Genomic DNA, 17,551 nt, shown 5'->3' with positions numbered 1-17,551 from the left:
TTCATTTTAGTGTTTTAATGTCCCCTTTTCTCTGTAGCCAGAGGATTTTTTTTTTTTAACTGAAAACCCACCAATGCTAGTATGCCTTGGTCACTGTGCCAGAAAAACTCTGACTTAGTTGAATTAAGATTTGAAATGCTAAACCTGGACTTTGTATGATAAATAGAGTTTATTTTCTTAAAAAATTTTTTTTATTATTTATGCCTGTTATTTTTTGGTCACCTATATTTCCCCCATATCTTTCTCCCTTTCCTTCCCAGAGAATCATCCCTTGTAACAAAGAATTTTTTTAAAAAGAGAGAGAAGGAAAAGAGAAAAAATCAGCAAAACCAATCAGCTTATTTTTAAAAATCTGACATTTTATATAGTGCTCCACACCCACTGAGCCCAGGGGCATTGTCTTCTTATATTTCCTTCTTTGGAACCAAGCTTGAAGAATCTGTTTGTGAAGAATACGTACCTCTGAGACATTGACTTGTTAATCTCATTAAATACTTTAATCTTTCGGATGCTTTCCCCATGCTCTAGATAGTTTCAGTGAAGTAGGTGATGCACTGGATAGAGCACCAGACCTAGAATCAGGAAGATCTGAGTTGGGATCCTGCCTCAGACACTTATTAGCTGTATAACCCCAGGCAAGTCACTTAGCCCTATTTACTTAAAATGGGGACACATTGGAGAAGGAAATGGCAAACCATTCCAAGATCTTTGCCAAGAAAACTCAATGGACGAAATTAGGTCATTGGTATATATATGGGTTTATTTTTCACTTATGTTTTTTCTTCTAATTTTAGCAACACACTTAATACTGATTAAGCAAAGTGTTTTTAATACTATATAGTCACTTTCTTTGGGTTTTGCAAAAAGATGGGAGCAGCTAGATGGTAATAAATAGAGCACCAGCCCTGAAGTCAGGAGGATCTGAGTCCAAATCTGGCCTTAGACACTTAACACTGCCTAGCTGTATAACCCTGGGCAAGTCACTTAACCTCAACTACCTCAGCAAAACAAATAAACAAAAAGATGGACACTAAATTAGTATAAAGGTATTACAGGTAGCCAATGATGAAGGGAAAAAAATTCTAAGTCAAAATATAACCTGATTTCACAATGGCTCCAATATTTGCAGCATGGGTACCAAAAATTAATTAGTTTTATTTAAAATAAAAAGCATAGAGAAAAATGTCTGTTTTAATGATTAAACAACAGGGAGCGTTAGTATGTCGGATTTCATATAGATTAAAATAATATCATTAAAGAACCAGTTCTGGAAAATTGTTTTATAAAAATCTAAAACACATTCTTTTCTTTTTTTAAACCTTCTGGATTATTTTGCCATTAAGAATTTAGTAAGAGGGGCAGCAAGGTGGCATATTGGATTGAGCCCCATTCTCAGAATCTGGAGGATCAAAGTTCTAATCTGGCATCAGACACTTGATACTTACTAGCTGTGCAAGTACTTAAACTTGATTGTCTCACAAAATTAAAAAAAAAACAAAAACATATAGTATACGGTGATGTTTTTCTATAGTACTACAAAATCCTACTTGATACATCTTTTATTTTGTTTCAGATTGCGTTAGCTCTGAAAAAAGGTGAAGGGCCTGAACTGGTAAGAGAACCAAAAACAACTTTTGTCTTTTAATTCTTTATCTTTAATGGAAGAGCAAGTTGCATTTTTGTCTCTTCTGTTCCATCAGTGACAAACTATCTTGCTTTGAAAAATTTAGTTCAGGGTTGTAAATTTTTTTTTTTTAATATGAACAATTTATATATGTATATTTATTTTATTTTTTAAAATTAATTTTATAATTATAAATTTTTTTGACAGTATATATGCATATAATTTTTTTTATAACATTATCCCTTGTATTCATTTTTCCAAATTTTCCCCTCCCTCTCTCTACTCCCTCCCCTAGATGACAGGTAATCCCATACATTTTACATGTGTTACAGTATAACCTAGATACAATATATGTGTGTAAATCCAATTTTCTTTTTGCACGTTAAGTATTGGATTCTGAAGGGTTGTAATTTTTTGATTAGGACATTTTATCTTGCTCTTTGAATTGTACTTTGTCAGAAGAAGAATAACTACAAATTAGTATTTAACATATTTGTAAGCTTACAGCTATTTGAAGCTGAGGATAGACTGAGGAGAAGGATGTTCATTGTTTGTTATCATTATTATCATTATATTTTCATTGCCGATAATTTATTGTTTCAAATTAAGATCATTTCCTGTTGCTTTTTATGGGTAAACTTATTTTGAATTTTGTTAGGTCTTTTGGATTCTTTAACTCTTACATTCTCTCAACTCTTGCTGTGCTTATTTCCTCTACCAAAGGTTCTCAAAGATTCTGACCAGTTGGTACCAAGGGATGGTCAAGAGAGCCATGCTGCTGAAGAGAACTTTTTTGGAGAGGTATTTATTTTTATTTGTTTCTAATTGTTGGATATGTATTTCCTGAGTGTATCTCATAATTGCCTAGCTTTGAACTCATGTTTTTCTGACTCACATGTGCAGTTGTAGAAGTTCAGACATTTATGTGTTTTGTTAGATCCCACTCATGCCCTCAGACTGAGTATTTTGTGCATTTTTTCATTCCTATAATTCTGTGACCATTTTTCTAAGAGTATATGTACCGAAGCATCATTTGAACTAAGATTGTGGCTCAGTGGATCCATCAGAATATCACAATAGTCTGTTGGCATTAAATATGAAGTTCATAAGATCATAGTTAAAGAACTGAAAGGAATAGAGGTTGTCTAGTCCAATCCACTTTTACTTTATATATGAACAAATGGAGGCCTGCAGGAAATAAGGGACTTTCCCATGGTCTCACAGGCAGAGAAGGAGCAGAGCTGCATTGGGAAGTATCTTTTCTTTTAAACCATATTGTCTCTTAAAGGATTAGGTGTCTTCTCTCCTCCTTGACCCTGTATGTAGGATGTAGTTGATAGAGGGTTAAGTCCTTGAATTGGTACTCCATTGCTGAGTCCAGGGAAAGGCAAATTTACTAACTTGTGTCTCCTGTATTGTAACTGTCAGTGAAGAAAGGAGGAGAAAACTTCTGCATGTTTTATGCTTTTTTATACCTTTGACTAGTCCTTTCATTTACATTTTTCTCCCTGAGATTTTTAATCAAAAACATTTTGATTATAGATGTTTTATCCTATAAAGTTGGTCTCAATATTTGTTTCTCTCTTTACTTTCACTTTTTCATTGTACTTTGAGTCAAGTTTTGACAACAGAGGAGTTTTGACAACATGATCAGTGATGATGATCAGTGAATTTTGTAACTGTTAAATAAATCAAGGGCGGGGAGAATTTGTGTGGGGAACAGGTTAATTTATAGATTATTCTAAAAGCTATTTTAAAAAATTACTTTCAAATATTTAAAACCAGAAGCTAATAATTTTTAGTAAATAGTATTATTTGGGGAGACTTAAATAAATAGGCAATAAACAGGTAGTTAGTATAGTATTATTGTAAATGGGTATTTTCCATAGTACTTGAAAACATTTTATGTATTAAAGTCCTTAATATCTGTAATGGGCTAAAACTCTGAGTTGATGCACTGAGGTCTGACAACTGAGCACTTAAGGTTAATTACCTATTGGACAATATTCTATTAGCATATGCTTGGAAAATGGCCCTTCCCACTTTTCTGTGCTGGTTCAGTCTTTTGGTGTATACAGAGAATTGTGGGAAGGATTAGGGGGTGGAGTAAGACAAGCAGAGTCACTTTGGTGCTTTTTTATAAGTTTATTATTATTATACTTATTATACTTACATTATCTTCTTAAAGAAATGTCATTTTTTTCCTTCTAGTCTTTCGATCCAAAATAAGACCTGTGCAAGTAAATAAATCTCAGTGAAAATTAACCTTAAATGACCAACTTAAATTAATATTCTCTGATTTTTTAAAAAGTTCTTTTTTGTTTATTTTTAGGTGGGGGAATGAGAAATGAGATTTCATTATTCTCTAATCATTGAATTTTACTTTTATAGTTATGAGGAGTTGAGGGAACTTTGATTGGAACTGACTCCAAAATATCCTTCACTGTTCATAGGCCTGTGACTTAACCCTGAACAGACAGAGGATATCGAATCTAGTGAGAACTGAGCTTTTAAGTGATTATCCTAGTCATGCAGTAAAAAACATGGCTGAGCATTGCTGAGGATATGGAAGGAGAGAGGAAATGACATTTTGTTTATACTTTTAGTTATTTTTCCTTTCCCTACTTAAGTTTCTAGTTCATTACTTTTCCCCATATAAAGATGAATTTGTTTTCTTTTTCTTACTAACAAGAGAATTCATAACTTTAATTCACTCTTATTTAAAAGTAATTTTTTGTTGATCTTTCTACATTTCCCACAGTATTCTTCCTCTATTGGACACCATTGTGGCAAAGTGTTTTAAATGCCAGACAGAGAACTTTATATGTTATCCTAAAGGCAAAGGGGAGCCAGGAAGCACTTCAGACTGAAGTTTCTTGATCTTGATCAGAGAATGACAATTATAGGAAATAAGAAAAATGATGATTGACATTTCTATTTCCTTTTATATTTTCAAGGACCATTCTCATGAATATTAGATCATTGGATTTTTACTACATACACACTGGCAGGTCAGCAGACAAGGAATTAATATTTTCATTTTACTGTTGAGGAAGCAGGCTTGGCTTAATAATTGTCCAAGACTGGAAGTGGAAGCCTTGTAGCCCAGATCTTCTTTCTCTTTGCACTGATGCAAAGTGGCATATTCTTAGGGTCATATACTTTTCTATTACTTATAGTAGTTATATTCATAGCTATTTTCCCACTAAATTGTATCCTTTTCCCTCTGTCTTTAAGCTCACCAAAGAGGAAAATCAAGAGACTGAAATTTCTCTGTCAAGTGGAGGAACATTTAATATTTCTGTCAGTGGAGGTAAATTCATGTTTGTTTTGTTTTCAGTTAGAATTTAAACATTTTGCTTTTTCCAGTGGAAATATTATTTCCTATCCTGAGAAATGTCATAGTGGGCATAAGGGACAGAAGGGAAAATATTATTAGTTGATGTGTTATTGTTCCATAAATTATTTACTTGTGGTCAAAGTCCTGGATAATAGATATTCTTAAAAGTTCTTACAAAGCTATTTAAATATGGCCAGAATAGAAAAATATTTTATTTTTCTTAAAACTTATTAAAATGCTCTTGAATTAATGAAATTCCAAAAATATAAATATTTCCTCACATATTTTGTGTGTATATGTTTATGAGAGAGAAAATGAACAGGCCTAATTATAATGTGTTTTCCTACATTGTCTTCAAAACACAGATTGGTGTGTTTAATGCTAAACCTAATTTAATTTGATGGTTTTATTTCCCTATTGCAGATATTGATGGCTTAATTACACAGGCTTTGCTGACTGGTAATTTTGAAAGTGCAGTTGACCTTTGTTTACATGATAATCGCATGGCAGATGCCATTATATTGGCCATAGCAGGTGGACAAGAGCTCTTGGCTCGAACTCAGAAAAAATACTTCGCAAAAACTCAAAGCAAAATTACCAGGGTATGTATTTTTAATTAGATAAAAGATGAAATAAAATCTCTCACTCTCAAACATCTGTCTTTCCCTTTGTTTTTCGGATTTTCTTTTTCAATTGATTTGAAGAGTAATACCATGTTAGTGTGTTGTAAGATTACTACTTTTTTTTTTTTTTTTTAAGATTATTTTATTTTCCTAAACTAACTGACAATGTTAATTAACTATGAGAAGAGGAAAACAGTTTCTTAAAAGACAATTAAACTTTGGGGGTTTTAGCCCAAGTAATTATAGTAGTGTGAATGTTTGTGTAAAATAGTGAGGAATGCTTTTATAAAGAACAGTTCCCTTTTTGAAGTATCACTTAGGTGATTTGATCACAACAGTGTGAGAAATATTGCTTTCTCTTCCTGTTCTCAGTCATGCTCTGTAATTTTATTATTGATGTAGGTGAGAAGAGCAGAGCTGAAGGAAGGGTAGCTGAGCCTTTTTAATAGTATTTTATTTTTCCAGGTACATGCAACATCCTCAACATCTACCTCTGCAAAACCCTATGCTTCAAACTTTTCTCCTCTTCTCTCCTTCCCCCCTAAGACAGCAAGCAATTTGACATGTCACCTACAAGTTTTAAACTGCCTTAATTCCCAAAGTGCCCATCAAAACAGAAAGCCATATTGGGAGATTCCAGGAACATAGGTAATTTGATGAAGCTTCCCTTTTCCCTATTTCACTTGCCGGGCCCCAAAAAGGTCCTCATATAGATCAGAGATTATAGTTTTAGCAGTGTATTCTTTGTAGCTAAATCTCCTTAAAATATTTTTTAAACATTCTAAAATTCATCATAATGAACTTTATCTAAAATAATAGCCATGCTGAATAAGCCAAATGTGAAAAGTGACTTACTCTTGTTATTTAAAGCTCAATTTCTCCCCTTCCAGTACATGTGTAGGTGTGTGCATTCAACACACATATACATATACATTATATAAGAAAACTCATTGAGATGTTTATTTTAAAGTCTTGCTTTAAAAAGAGTTCCCCTCAATCCCCTACAATTATATGTCTTATTAGGATAAATAGCTCCATAAAATAATGCTATTTTATGTATTGTCCAGAACTAACTTTTATAGGAAGTATTTTCTTAAATATAGAAAATTTTATTTATGTATATGAATTTTTTAGTAGTTTTCATTATTTGATTTACCAATTTCACCTTTTGATAGGCTATGATCTCTGAAGAGGATTTTATTTCATCTAAAAAATAGATCTTTATTGATATCTTTTGTTTTTAAATAGACTGCATTTCCACCTATATTCTTTTCATCTGAGAGCCATCTTGTATAACAAAACATTTTCTGAAAAAAAGAGGAAGAAGAGGAAAAAAAAATTGTAAAATGAACCAAGATAACAAAAAAAGTTCCATAACTTTGGAACCCCCACCTCTCTTTTGGAGTAGGAAATGGTATCTTCTTTGGGTCCAAACTTGGTCTTATATATATTTTATATATTTACATATATATATTTTTTCTCAACATTCATTTGCAGTTGTTACAGGTATTTTAGGATGCTTTACCTTATTTTGCATTGGTGTAGTTAGATCATATATTTTTTTCTTGGCTCAGCCTACTTTGATTTTGCATCAATTCAGGTAACTCTTTCAATGTTTCTGTACTCATGTTAATTAATCATTTCTTACAGCACAATTAAATTCTTTCTTTTGCATTTTGTTTTCATTTTCAATTTATTTTTATTAGTTCCCTTGAAATTCTAGACCTTTTGTTCTTCCATATGATTTTTGTTGTCATTTTTTCTAGGTCATTAAAATAGTTTCTTGGGAGTCTGATTGGTATGGCACTAAATAAATAGATTAGGTTAGGGAGTATTGTCATCTTTATTATATTTGCTCGGCCTATCCAAGAGCATTTAATATTTTTCCAATTATTTAAATCTGACTTTATTTGTGTGGAAAGTGTTTTGTATCAATTTATTTTTAAAAAGAAAATCCTTGTACCAGATATGAAATTCAAAGGAAACAAATTCCTTCACTTGTTTATATTTAAAAATGTGTATCTTATTCTTCATCTTGACTCCATCACCTCTCTGTCAGGAAGTGGGTAACATAAATCATCATTAGTCTTCTGGAATAATGGCAAGTCATTGCATTAATTATAATTCTTAAATCTTTCAGAGTTGTTTATACAGTGTTACTGTTTTGCCTCAATTGTTCTTCTGATCCTATTCTTTTCCCTCCTCATGAAGTTCTTGTTACATGTAATTTTATTATGTTCTCATACCTTAATATGTTCAACCATACCTCGATTTGTAGGCACCCTTTTAGTTTCCAGTTCTTTTTCACTATGTAAAGAGATGCCATAAATATTTTTATTTGTGGGTCCTTTCCTCTTCTTTTAATGCCTTTCGTTTACAGTTCTCATAGAGATAGTGTTGCACTGATATGCCATAGCTTATTAGTCATTCCCCATTCATCAATATCTACCTTATTTATAGTTGTTTGTGGTACTATAAAAAGCACAACTTTTATATATATAAAGCCTCTTATTTTTGTAGGAGTCACTGATGTTTGTTTTTTTTAATTAAAGCTTTTTATTTACAAAACATAATGCATGAGTAACTTTTCAATATTGACCCTTGAAAAACCTTTTGTTCTAAATTTTCTCCTCCTTCCCTCACCCTTTCCCCTAGATGGCAGGTAGTTAAATATGTTAAAATATATCTTAAATCCAATATATGTATACATATTTATGAATTATCTTGCTGCACAAGGAAAATCAAATCAAGAAGGAAGGAAAGGAAAAAGAGAAAGAAAACAAAATGCTAGCAAATAACAATAGAAAGAGTAAAAATGCTATGTTGTGGACCACACTCAGTTCCCATAATCCTCTCTCTGGATGTAGATGGCTCTCTTCATCACTGAACAAGTAGAATTGGTTTAAATCATTTCATTGTTGAAGAGAGCCATGTCCATCAGAATTGATCATCGTATAGTCTTGTTACCCATGTATGATGATCTCTTGGTTCTGTTCATTTCACTCAGCATCAGTTTATGTAAGTCTCTCCAGACCTCTCTGAAATCATCCTGCTAGTTGTTTCTTACAGAAATAGTAGTATTCCATAACATTCATATACCCTAATTTATTCAGCCATTCTCCAATTGATGAATGTCCATTCAGTTTCCAGTTTCTAGCCACTACAAAGAGGGCTGCCACAAACACTTTTGCACATGTGGATCCCTTTTCTTTCTTTAAGATCTCTTTGGGATATATAAGCCCAGTAGTAACACTGTTGGGTCAAAGGGTATGCATAATCTGATAACTTTTTGAGTATTGTTCCAAATTTCTGTTCAGAATAGTTGGATCCATTCACAACACCACTAACAATGCATCAATGTCCCAGTTTTCCCACATCCCCTCCAACATTTATCATTATCTTTTCCTGTCATCCTAGCCAATCTGTGAGGTGTGTAGTGGTATCTCAGAGTTGTCTTAATTTGCATTTCTCTCATCAATAGTGATTTGGAGCACCTTTTTATATGACTAGAAATAGTTTCAATTTCTTCACCTGAAAATGTCTGTTCATATCCTTTGGAAATCACTTGGATTAATTAGCAAGGATGAAAGACTATAGACATTTTAGTAATTTTATTTGCGTAATTCTAAATTCCTTTCCAGAATGGTTGTACCAGTTCTTAATTCCACCAATAATATATGTCTTATTTTCCATAATTCTTCTAATGTTGACTATTTTTATCTTTTCCAATTTACTATTTGTGAGATGGAATCCCAGAATTTGTTTTGATTTTATAATTAATTTGGAGCATTCTTTCAGATTGTTAATAATTTTCTTTTATTATTATTTTTAAAATTGTTGGTTCATATCCTTTGATCATTTATCTATTGGGTAATAGCTTTTGGTCTTCTATAGTTTTTTAGTGTTTATATCTTGAATATCTGACTCTTATCAAATATTTGATATGAATTTTTTTTTGAATTAACCTTTTCCATTCACCTCTTAATGGGTCCTGTTTACCTTTCAAAGTTGCCTTTATCTACAGTGAGTTCTTTTTACTGATTGTATTTTTTTGACTTTGTTTTTTTGATTTCATATCACTTAGAAGCTTTCTGATCTTTCTCTGAATTCATCATATTTCACATTCCTTTTGGATCAGTACTTCTTGTGGAAAGTTGGGTGGCACTAGATAGAGTGCCAGGCCTAGAATCAGGAAGACTTTTCCTCCTGAGTTTAAATCTGAGCTCACACACTTACTAGTAGCAAGACCCTGGGCAAGTCACCTAACTCTATTTGTCTCAATTTCCTCATCTCTAAAATGACTTGGAGAAGGAAATGGCAAACCAATGTGGTATTTTTGCCAAAAAAAGGTCCCAAAATGGATCCCAGGTGTAAAGATGAAAAATGATTAAATTTTCCTACTTTTTTTTTTTTTTTTTTTTGGTCATTAATAATCCTCAGAAGATATTATTTTAGCTCTGGATTAGTAGTTGTGAATGACCTAGTAACTTTTCTTGAATATTCAGATTTTCCCAGAACATTTAAACTAATTCACAGTTCCGCAAACTGAATTAGCATGTTTTTCTTCCATATACCCTCTAGCAATGAATTTTCCCTTCTTTCATCCCTTAATGGATGTGGAATATTGTTTTAAATTGAATTTTTCTGATTATTAATGCTTTTAAACATCTTTTAAGTGATTTTGAGCATTTGCATTCGCTTAAAAACGATTCATATTCTTTAGTCTAATATAGGAATCCTGTTGGGGAGTAATGGTTCTAATTGGTACGCTTTTGTATCCATTCCCTTTTTTAATCTGAATGACAAACTTTTATCAGAGATATTTAATGCAGAGGTTTTTTTTTTCCCTCTTAATTCTGGATCTTCTCTTCTGATTTTACTTAGACTGGTTTTATTTGTGGACAAGATTTTTAATTGTATGTAATTACAATTGGGTGCTTTTTTGTTTTGTTCTGTGGGAGGCAGTATAGAACAGTGGTGCAGTTGGAGTCAGATGCCCTGGGTTCAAATGTTGACACTTTGGACAAGTGCCATGATTTCTCCAAGCCTTATTTTCTTTATCTCTGTAGTGAGAACGAAATGTCCCCTCTGGTACCTTTAAGTTCTAAATCTGATCTTGTGAAATTTCCCCCTATCAATAGTTGTAAAGGTCATAATCTTCTATCAATCAGAGGAATTTCAAATTGTTGAGGTATAACATGGTGGCTGATGCTAACCAGGTTGATGATCTGGAAGGTCAGGATTTTGGTGCGGACCTACATGTCTCCTTTTTTTATTGATATAAAATTTTTATATAAATATATCTCAACTCTTGATGAGGTATTAGCAGAGGACAGGAAGATTTTGTCATTGCACAAGAGATCACATCTTTTCTTTAAAGCAATTGGATGATAGCTGTAAAGTGTTCAATATCATAAAGTCAGTGTTTATTTGTTGATTTTATGAAAGCATTTGATTTGATAGAGCAAACTGCTATTCTAAACACTTCCAACAGGGTGTTTTCCATTTTCGAACAATAATAGAAAAAAATAATCATTTTCTTTGAACTCTAATAATTTATATCAAAGTATAAAACAGGAAAATCAATAATCTTGGCCACTATCAGAGATGATGCCCATTCCAGAATACAAGTTGTTGAGGTATTCTCTGTCAATGCAGAAATGATTTAGCTTATGCAATTATTTATTAGTTGACGTTTGCTGTCTTGACTTCCACATTTAGGGTCTTCTAAATTACTTGAAATATATATTTGTTATTGTTTATACAGGATCAACTTAGAAATTGATATAATGAGTAAAATAGGAAAATCAGGACTTGGAATTATTTTACTGAAATTTTAGGTATTCTTTGTGGAAGAGAGAAATCCTGAACTGTAATGAGGCAAGGCCTGCTGGGATTCCATTTCACCTTGACCATTCTCCCTTTTCTTTAAACCATCTCACTGTTAAATGGGAGTTTGTTTTCTTTTTCTTCCTATTCTGGCTTCTTATAAGAATAGTAAACAAAAATCCTGATTATTTCAGCATGTTTTTTTTCCATGTTCTTGCTTCTTTTATATTATTTGATTTTGGAACTTGATCACATGGCATTAATCCACATGAAGTATGCACACCCTTCTCCTTCATCCTAAAGTCCAGCTAAATTGGCCTTCCTTTTTCCTCCTACATGACACTTTTTTGCCTCTCTCCATACTTTTGCACTGGTAGTACCCTCTGCCTGTAGTGTGTATTCCTCATTTCCACCTCTTCCTTCAAATGATGTTCAAGCATTATCTTGTGCTGAAGACTTTGCTCATCACTAAACAGGGAACATCCTCACTCCTAAGCTATCTTGTATTTGACTGCTTAGTATGCATTGGTATTTATGTGGTATATGGTTTTGTATGTGCTCATCTTTTCTGTTAGAGTGTGAACTACTTGCAGGTAGGAACTGTTTCCTTCTTTTTATTTGTCTCTCTGGCTCCTGGCACAGGGCTTGGCACTTGAGGCATGCTTCATAAATATTTGACTGATTAATTGATTGAGACCATGTTTTTCTAAAACATTAATCTAGGCATTTAGGAGGCATTTACTTTTGTCTTTACTTTCTCTTTCCAAGCTGATTACAGCAGTGGTGATGAAAAATTGGAAAGAGATTGTTCAGTCCTGTGACCTTAAGAACTGGAGAGAAGCTTTAGCTGCTGTGTTGACTTACGCTAGGCCAGATGAATTTTCAGCTCTTTGTGGTAAGAAAATGATAATTTTCTGAGCTTTATTAAGTGTCTGTGTTACTCTATAGCAGGGGTTCTCAAACTATGGCCTGCGGGCCAGATGTGGCCCACTGAGGATGTTTATATGGCCCGCCAGGTTATGGCAAATGGGCTGAGCGGCGGAGACAGAGTGTGAGTTTTTGTTTTTACTATAGTCCGGCCCTCCAACAGTCTGGCCTCCTATTTAAAAAGTTTGAGGACCACTGCTCTATAATATATATAACTGTATACATATATGTATGTGTGTGGGTATGTATGTGATATAATTATATGATATATTGTAATTTGTTATCATAAGTTTCTTTTTTTGCTACTCTGCCTTCATCTCTATCCTCAGCCATTTTTTGTTCCACTGACTTGGTCTTAGCAGAAGAGACAGCTGTCTTCTCTTCAAAGACTGACTACATGTATCTTCAGTCCTATTCTCTAAAGCATCTCCTGAGACTTAATTTTATCTCTCATCCCTTTTCCCCTTTTAGTCCCTGAAGCTCTCCCCTTCGCTTCAGCACCAGCAAGTTTCTGTATGACTTACTGCTGTGCTTTGCAATGCTTAAAAAGTGCTGTGGAATAAAGTGAATATAACGGTGACTTCACATATAACCTCTTCTCAGAGTTCCAGCAGTATAATACATTTCAGAGTAGAAAGCGTCTCACAAGCCACCTCCCTTATAATAGACTTAACCTGTATTTAACTTGTACCTGTTTGAAGACCTCCTGGAGTAAGAGGTATACTAGCTAACAGGTAGGGAGTCTGCTTATCGCTGGATAGTTCTCATTGTTAGGAAGATCTGCCTCAATTGCTGCATTCAAATATTCCTTGTCCTCTCCTTTGGAGCCCAGTATAAGTCTCATTTCCCTATTGCTGGATGACCTTCAGTTCACATGAGCATGCAGTCCAGGGAAACCCCCAGGTCTTTGTTCATATGAATTTTTGTATAGCCCCAGCCATCTTCATTTTTTACTTCTATAGCTGATTTCTTAAAGTTTAGTCCATTCAGCATGGATTAGGATCTCCTTGGTTTTGGGGAGAGTTGGATGTGTTTTCACTGGAGTTTGTTTCTGTTTTCTGCTTTGCAACTTGCATGATTCTGTAGTCATGTGACTCTGTGCTCTTGCTGTTACTTACATCAAATGCTAATCCTAACTTAACCCTTCTAAAAGTCTTATCTCTCTTTAAGACCCAGTTCAAGTGGTGCTGTTTTCTACATGAAACCTCCCTTAGATTCTCCCAAGTAAGAATAGTTACTCTCTTCCATGACTCCTCTAGCTCACCTTTGATTTGTGCTCTAAGAATACTCCATTTCTGTATTGCACAGCTAGAGAGAGCCATGGTGTGGAAACAGTAAAAAGAGACCTGGATGTGGTGAATTGAGGCATACATTGGTATGCAGCTGTGTGATTACAGGGAGATCATGGAACTTCTCTGAGCCTCGTTTCCTCATTGGCAAAAGCCATCTATCAATCTCATGGATTTTTTTTTTTTTGATTGAATGAGCTCATGTCCATAAAGGCTTTGTAAACTTGGAAGCACTACATAGATGTAATTTGTTATTGTCACATTCTTAGTTGTAATCATTCTTGTAGTCGTCTGAATTTCCTTGCTAGAATGGAAGCTCCTTGACAGCAGTATCTTAATTATAGCTACTCCAGTTGCTTGTCCATACTGTGGAAAATGCTTTATACATATATCAAATGAATGTTGAATTTCTGGATAAAAATTTGTTGGTAAAAGAGAAATATATATTTAAAGGAAATTAATTATGTATTCAAATAATCAAATGTCCTATGTACTTTTTTTTATTATTATATTCTATTTATTATCTACCTTGGGAGTATATTTTTTCCTGCTATTCATGAGTTACAAAGATTCATCTCTTTAAAAAAAAAATTTTTTTTCAGTTACACTTAAAAAACGTTTTTTAAAAATCTGAGTTCCAGGTTATCTCCTTCTCCTTCCTACTCTTTAAGAAGCAAGGACTTTGTAGATTATACATGTGAAGTCATGGAAAACATTTTCATATTACTTATATTACAAAAAGAAAAAAATTTTTAAAATCTCCCAAGAAAAACAAGGAAAGTGTAAAAAAGTATGCTTTGATCTGCATTTAAACTCCATCAGTTCTTTCTTTGGAATTGGATAGTATTTTTCACCATAAATCCTTCAGAGTTGTCTGGGATCATTGTATTGCTGAGAATATCAAAGTCATTCATAATTGAGCGGAAGATTCATCTTCAGTTATAATAATATCTAAAATTTATAGGTTTACAAAGTATCTGATGTGTTATTGGATCTTCATAGCAATACTATGAGATAGGTGATGCTATTATCTCCATTTTATGGATGAGGAAACTGAGGCTGAGTGTTAAGTGACATGTCTATCTTTTCATAGCTAGCGAGTGTCTCAGATGAGACATACATGTCCAGGGTTCTATGTACTGACTCATACTGTTTCCCTTCAATATTGTTACAGTTAGACTACTCATGTGTCATTTACTTCTTTTTCTTCTTAGATCTGTTGGGCACCAGGCTTGAGAATGAAGGTGATCCTCTTTTGCAGACCCAGGCATGTCTTTGCTATATTTGTGCTGGGAACATAGAGAAACTGGTAGCGTGTTGGACTAAAGCTCAAGATGGAAGCAACCCTTTGTCACTTCAGGTTAGTGTCCATTTAACAGGAGGCATTGATGCCATGTGTTATAGGTATTTTTATGAAAAGTTTTTCTTTGTCTTTTTAAAGAAATTTTTCCCCAAGTACTTGATGAGTAAACTCTTTCCCTGTAATATTTTAGTTTGAACTTTGGTTTTCTTTGTGGGATTTTATTTCTAGATGGACTAATTGAAAATTAGTTGAAAATTCAAGTATTTATTAAGATTTTTGTGTCAATTTATGCAGAAGAAAACAATTATGGTTTAATTTTAGATTGCTGAGTTTGTGAGTGGTTTGTGTGTATAAGGTATTTTCAACTGAGACACTTTTTTTGCAGTTTTTTTTTGTTTTTTTGTTTTTTTTTTGAATGACAGCATGGGAAACTTGAAATTATTAGTATGTCCTATCACTACAGCTCTGGCAGCTTTTTGTTTTTGCCACTCATGAAAGAATTGATCTTGCTGTGGTGTGCTTTCATTCCTATAACTTCCCTTTGCACCTTCTTCAATCTTGAGTCTACACTTTGGTGCCACACTGGGTACTGACATCTTTGCCAGGAAAGTGTGGGGTTCAGGCAGAAGCCAGCTACTGGGTGATGTGGAGGTGCCCAAGAAGCATGGTCAGCCAGACCTTAGTCCTGTTAGGACAATTTGTACTAGAGGCCGACACAAGGTTTTGGATTAAGAACATCCTGCTTTTTTTCTTTCCTTTCCTTTTCTTTTTTTCTTCATTTTTCTTTATTTTTTTTCTTTTTTGCTGAGGCAATTGAAGTTAAGTGACTTCCCCAGGGTCACGCAGCGTGGAAGAGTTAAGTGTCTGAAGCCATATTTGAACTCAATTCCTCCTGACTTCAGGACTGGTGCTTTATCTACTGCACCACCTAGCTGCCCCACCTCCTGCTTTTGAATGCAATAGTATTGCTAACCATTAGACTCAGTTTTTTGTTTTGTTTTGTTTTTTTCATTGTACATAATTATTTATTTATTTATAAAATTTTTTTTTGACAGTATATATGCATGAGTACTTTTTTTTATAACATTATCCCTTGTATTCATTTTCCCAAATTATCCCCTTCCTCCCTCTACTCCCTCCCCTCCCATACATTTTATATGTGTTACAATATAACCTAGATATAATATATGTGTGTAAATACCATTTTCTTGTTGCACATTAAGTATTAGATTCCGAAGGTATAAGTAGCCTGGGTAGATAGACAGTAGTGCTAACAATTTACATTCACTTCCCAGTATTCCTTCTCTGGGAGTAGTTATTTCTGTCCATCATTGATCAACTGGAAGTGAGTTGGATCTTCTTTATGTTGAAGATATCCACTTCCATCAGAATACATCTTCATACAACATTGAAGTGTACAGCGATCTTCTGGTTCTATTCATTTCACTCAGCATCAGTTGATGTAATAGACTCAGTTTTTAGTAAGTGCATTAATCCTTTCCTGTCTTTTGACTCTTTGTTCTCTTTCCTTTAGGATCTGATTGAGAAGGTTGTCATCCTCCGAAAAGCTGTCCAACTCACCCAGGCATCAGATGCTAATGTCATTGGGGCACTTTTGGCCGAAAAGATGAGTCAGTATGCCAGTTTGTTGGCAGCCCAAGGCAGCATTGCTGCAGCTCTGGCTTTCCTCCCTGCTAACACCAGCCAGGTAAGGGGGTTGGACTGTTTTTCCTACTTTTCCTTTCTATGATTAATTCTTACAGATGGTACAGTTCTGGGTTCTGTCTGGGCTGACTGGAGATGAACCAGTAGGATAGACATATTAGGCCGCAAGTTTTAATTAATGAAGGGCCTGTCTCAGTTGGGACCATACCTGGACTAGGAGGCGTGGAAGGCCATGCGGACAATGGAATGTTCTTACCTCTCAGAGAGCTCCCATTCTGGATGAGAGCAGCCTAGTGGAATGGCTTCACATGGAGGTAGAGCTGGGCTATGTGTTCTGGAGGAAGGGGGTTGATATGGTGTATGGCGGGGAAGGGCAGGGAGAGTACATCCTTAGGGCTGGCCTGTGCTGAGGCATAAGGATGAGAGCAGCAGTGTCCTAGGTGAGGAGCAGAGAGTGTATGTCACAGGGTCCAAACCTAGCCTCTGCTGCTTAGTTGAAAGAAGGCTGTCTCAGGGTTTGAGGGTCCAAGCATTAGAGGAAGGACCTCAGTGGAGGAAGTGAGTTTAGCCATTGGTAAACACTTGTCTTTGGCCCTACTTTTCAGGGAGTTGTATATTTATTAATATGCCTTAGTTCCCAAGTTTCATTAACAACTGAAGAAAAAATCAGATGGATTAGAAGTAGAAGTCATTACTCTAAAGCTTTTATTTCTTACATGCCCTGCTGTTATTTTTCTGAGAAAAAATATTTGGAAGTTCAAAGGTATTATATATTATACTCCAAGGTCTAGTAGTCTAGGGTTGGTTCCTGGTTTTTTTTTTTTTTTTTTTTTCCTTTTTCTTTTGAAAGGTTCTTTTAAACCTGAAAACAGGGTGGTAATATCTCTTCTCTTGGGAAATCCAAATATACTGTGTAGCTAGGGACAGAGTGATCAGTCACATGGTTAGGTA

At 34.2% G+C, this 17,551-nt stretch overlaps 1 protein-coding gene across 15 annotated transcripts in view; it reads left to right on the top strand.

The window, feature by feature from the left end:
• The window catches only part of SEC31A (SEC31 homolog A, COPII coat complex component), a 72,234-nt gene that overhangs the window by 25,618 nt on the left and 29,065 nt on the right, over positions 1-17,551 (top strand). For all 15 annotated transcript variants that reach the window (XM_074273322.1, XM_074273319.1, XM_074273318.1 and 12 more), the window contains exons 13-19: positions 1,574-1,612; positions 2,348-2,425; positions 4,862-4,937; positions 5,388-5,566; positions 12,185-12,311; positions 14,847-14,992; positions 16,470-16,643. In XM_074273322.1, the coding sequence (XP_074129423.1) occupies positions 1,574-1,612; positions 2,348-2,425; positions 4,862-4,937; positions 5,388-5,566; positions 12,185-12,311; positions 14,847-14,992; positions 16,470-16,643 (819 nt within the window). The remainder of the gene's footprint in view (positions 1-1,573; positions 1,613-2,347; positions 2,426-4,861; positions 4,938-5,387; positions 5,567-12,184; positions 12,312-14,846; positions 14,993-16,469; positions 16,644-17,551) is intronic.

The sequence above is a fragment of the Sminthopsis crassicaudata genome, chromosome 6 (assembly GCF_048593235.1).
Source record: "Sminthopsis crassicaudata isolate SCR6 chromosome 6, ASM4859323v1, whole genome shotgun sequence".
Lineage (NCBI taxonomy): Eukaryota > Metazoa > Chordata > Mammalia > Dasyuromorphia > Dasyuridae > Sminthopsis > Sminthopsis crassicaudata.
Note: the sequence above shows the minus strand (reverse complement) of the source record. Positions and strands in the feature narration are given on the sequence as shown.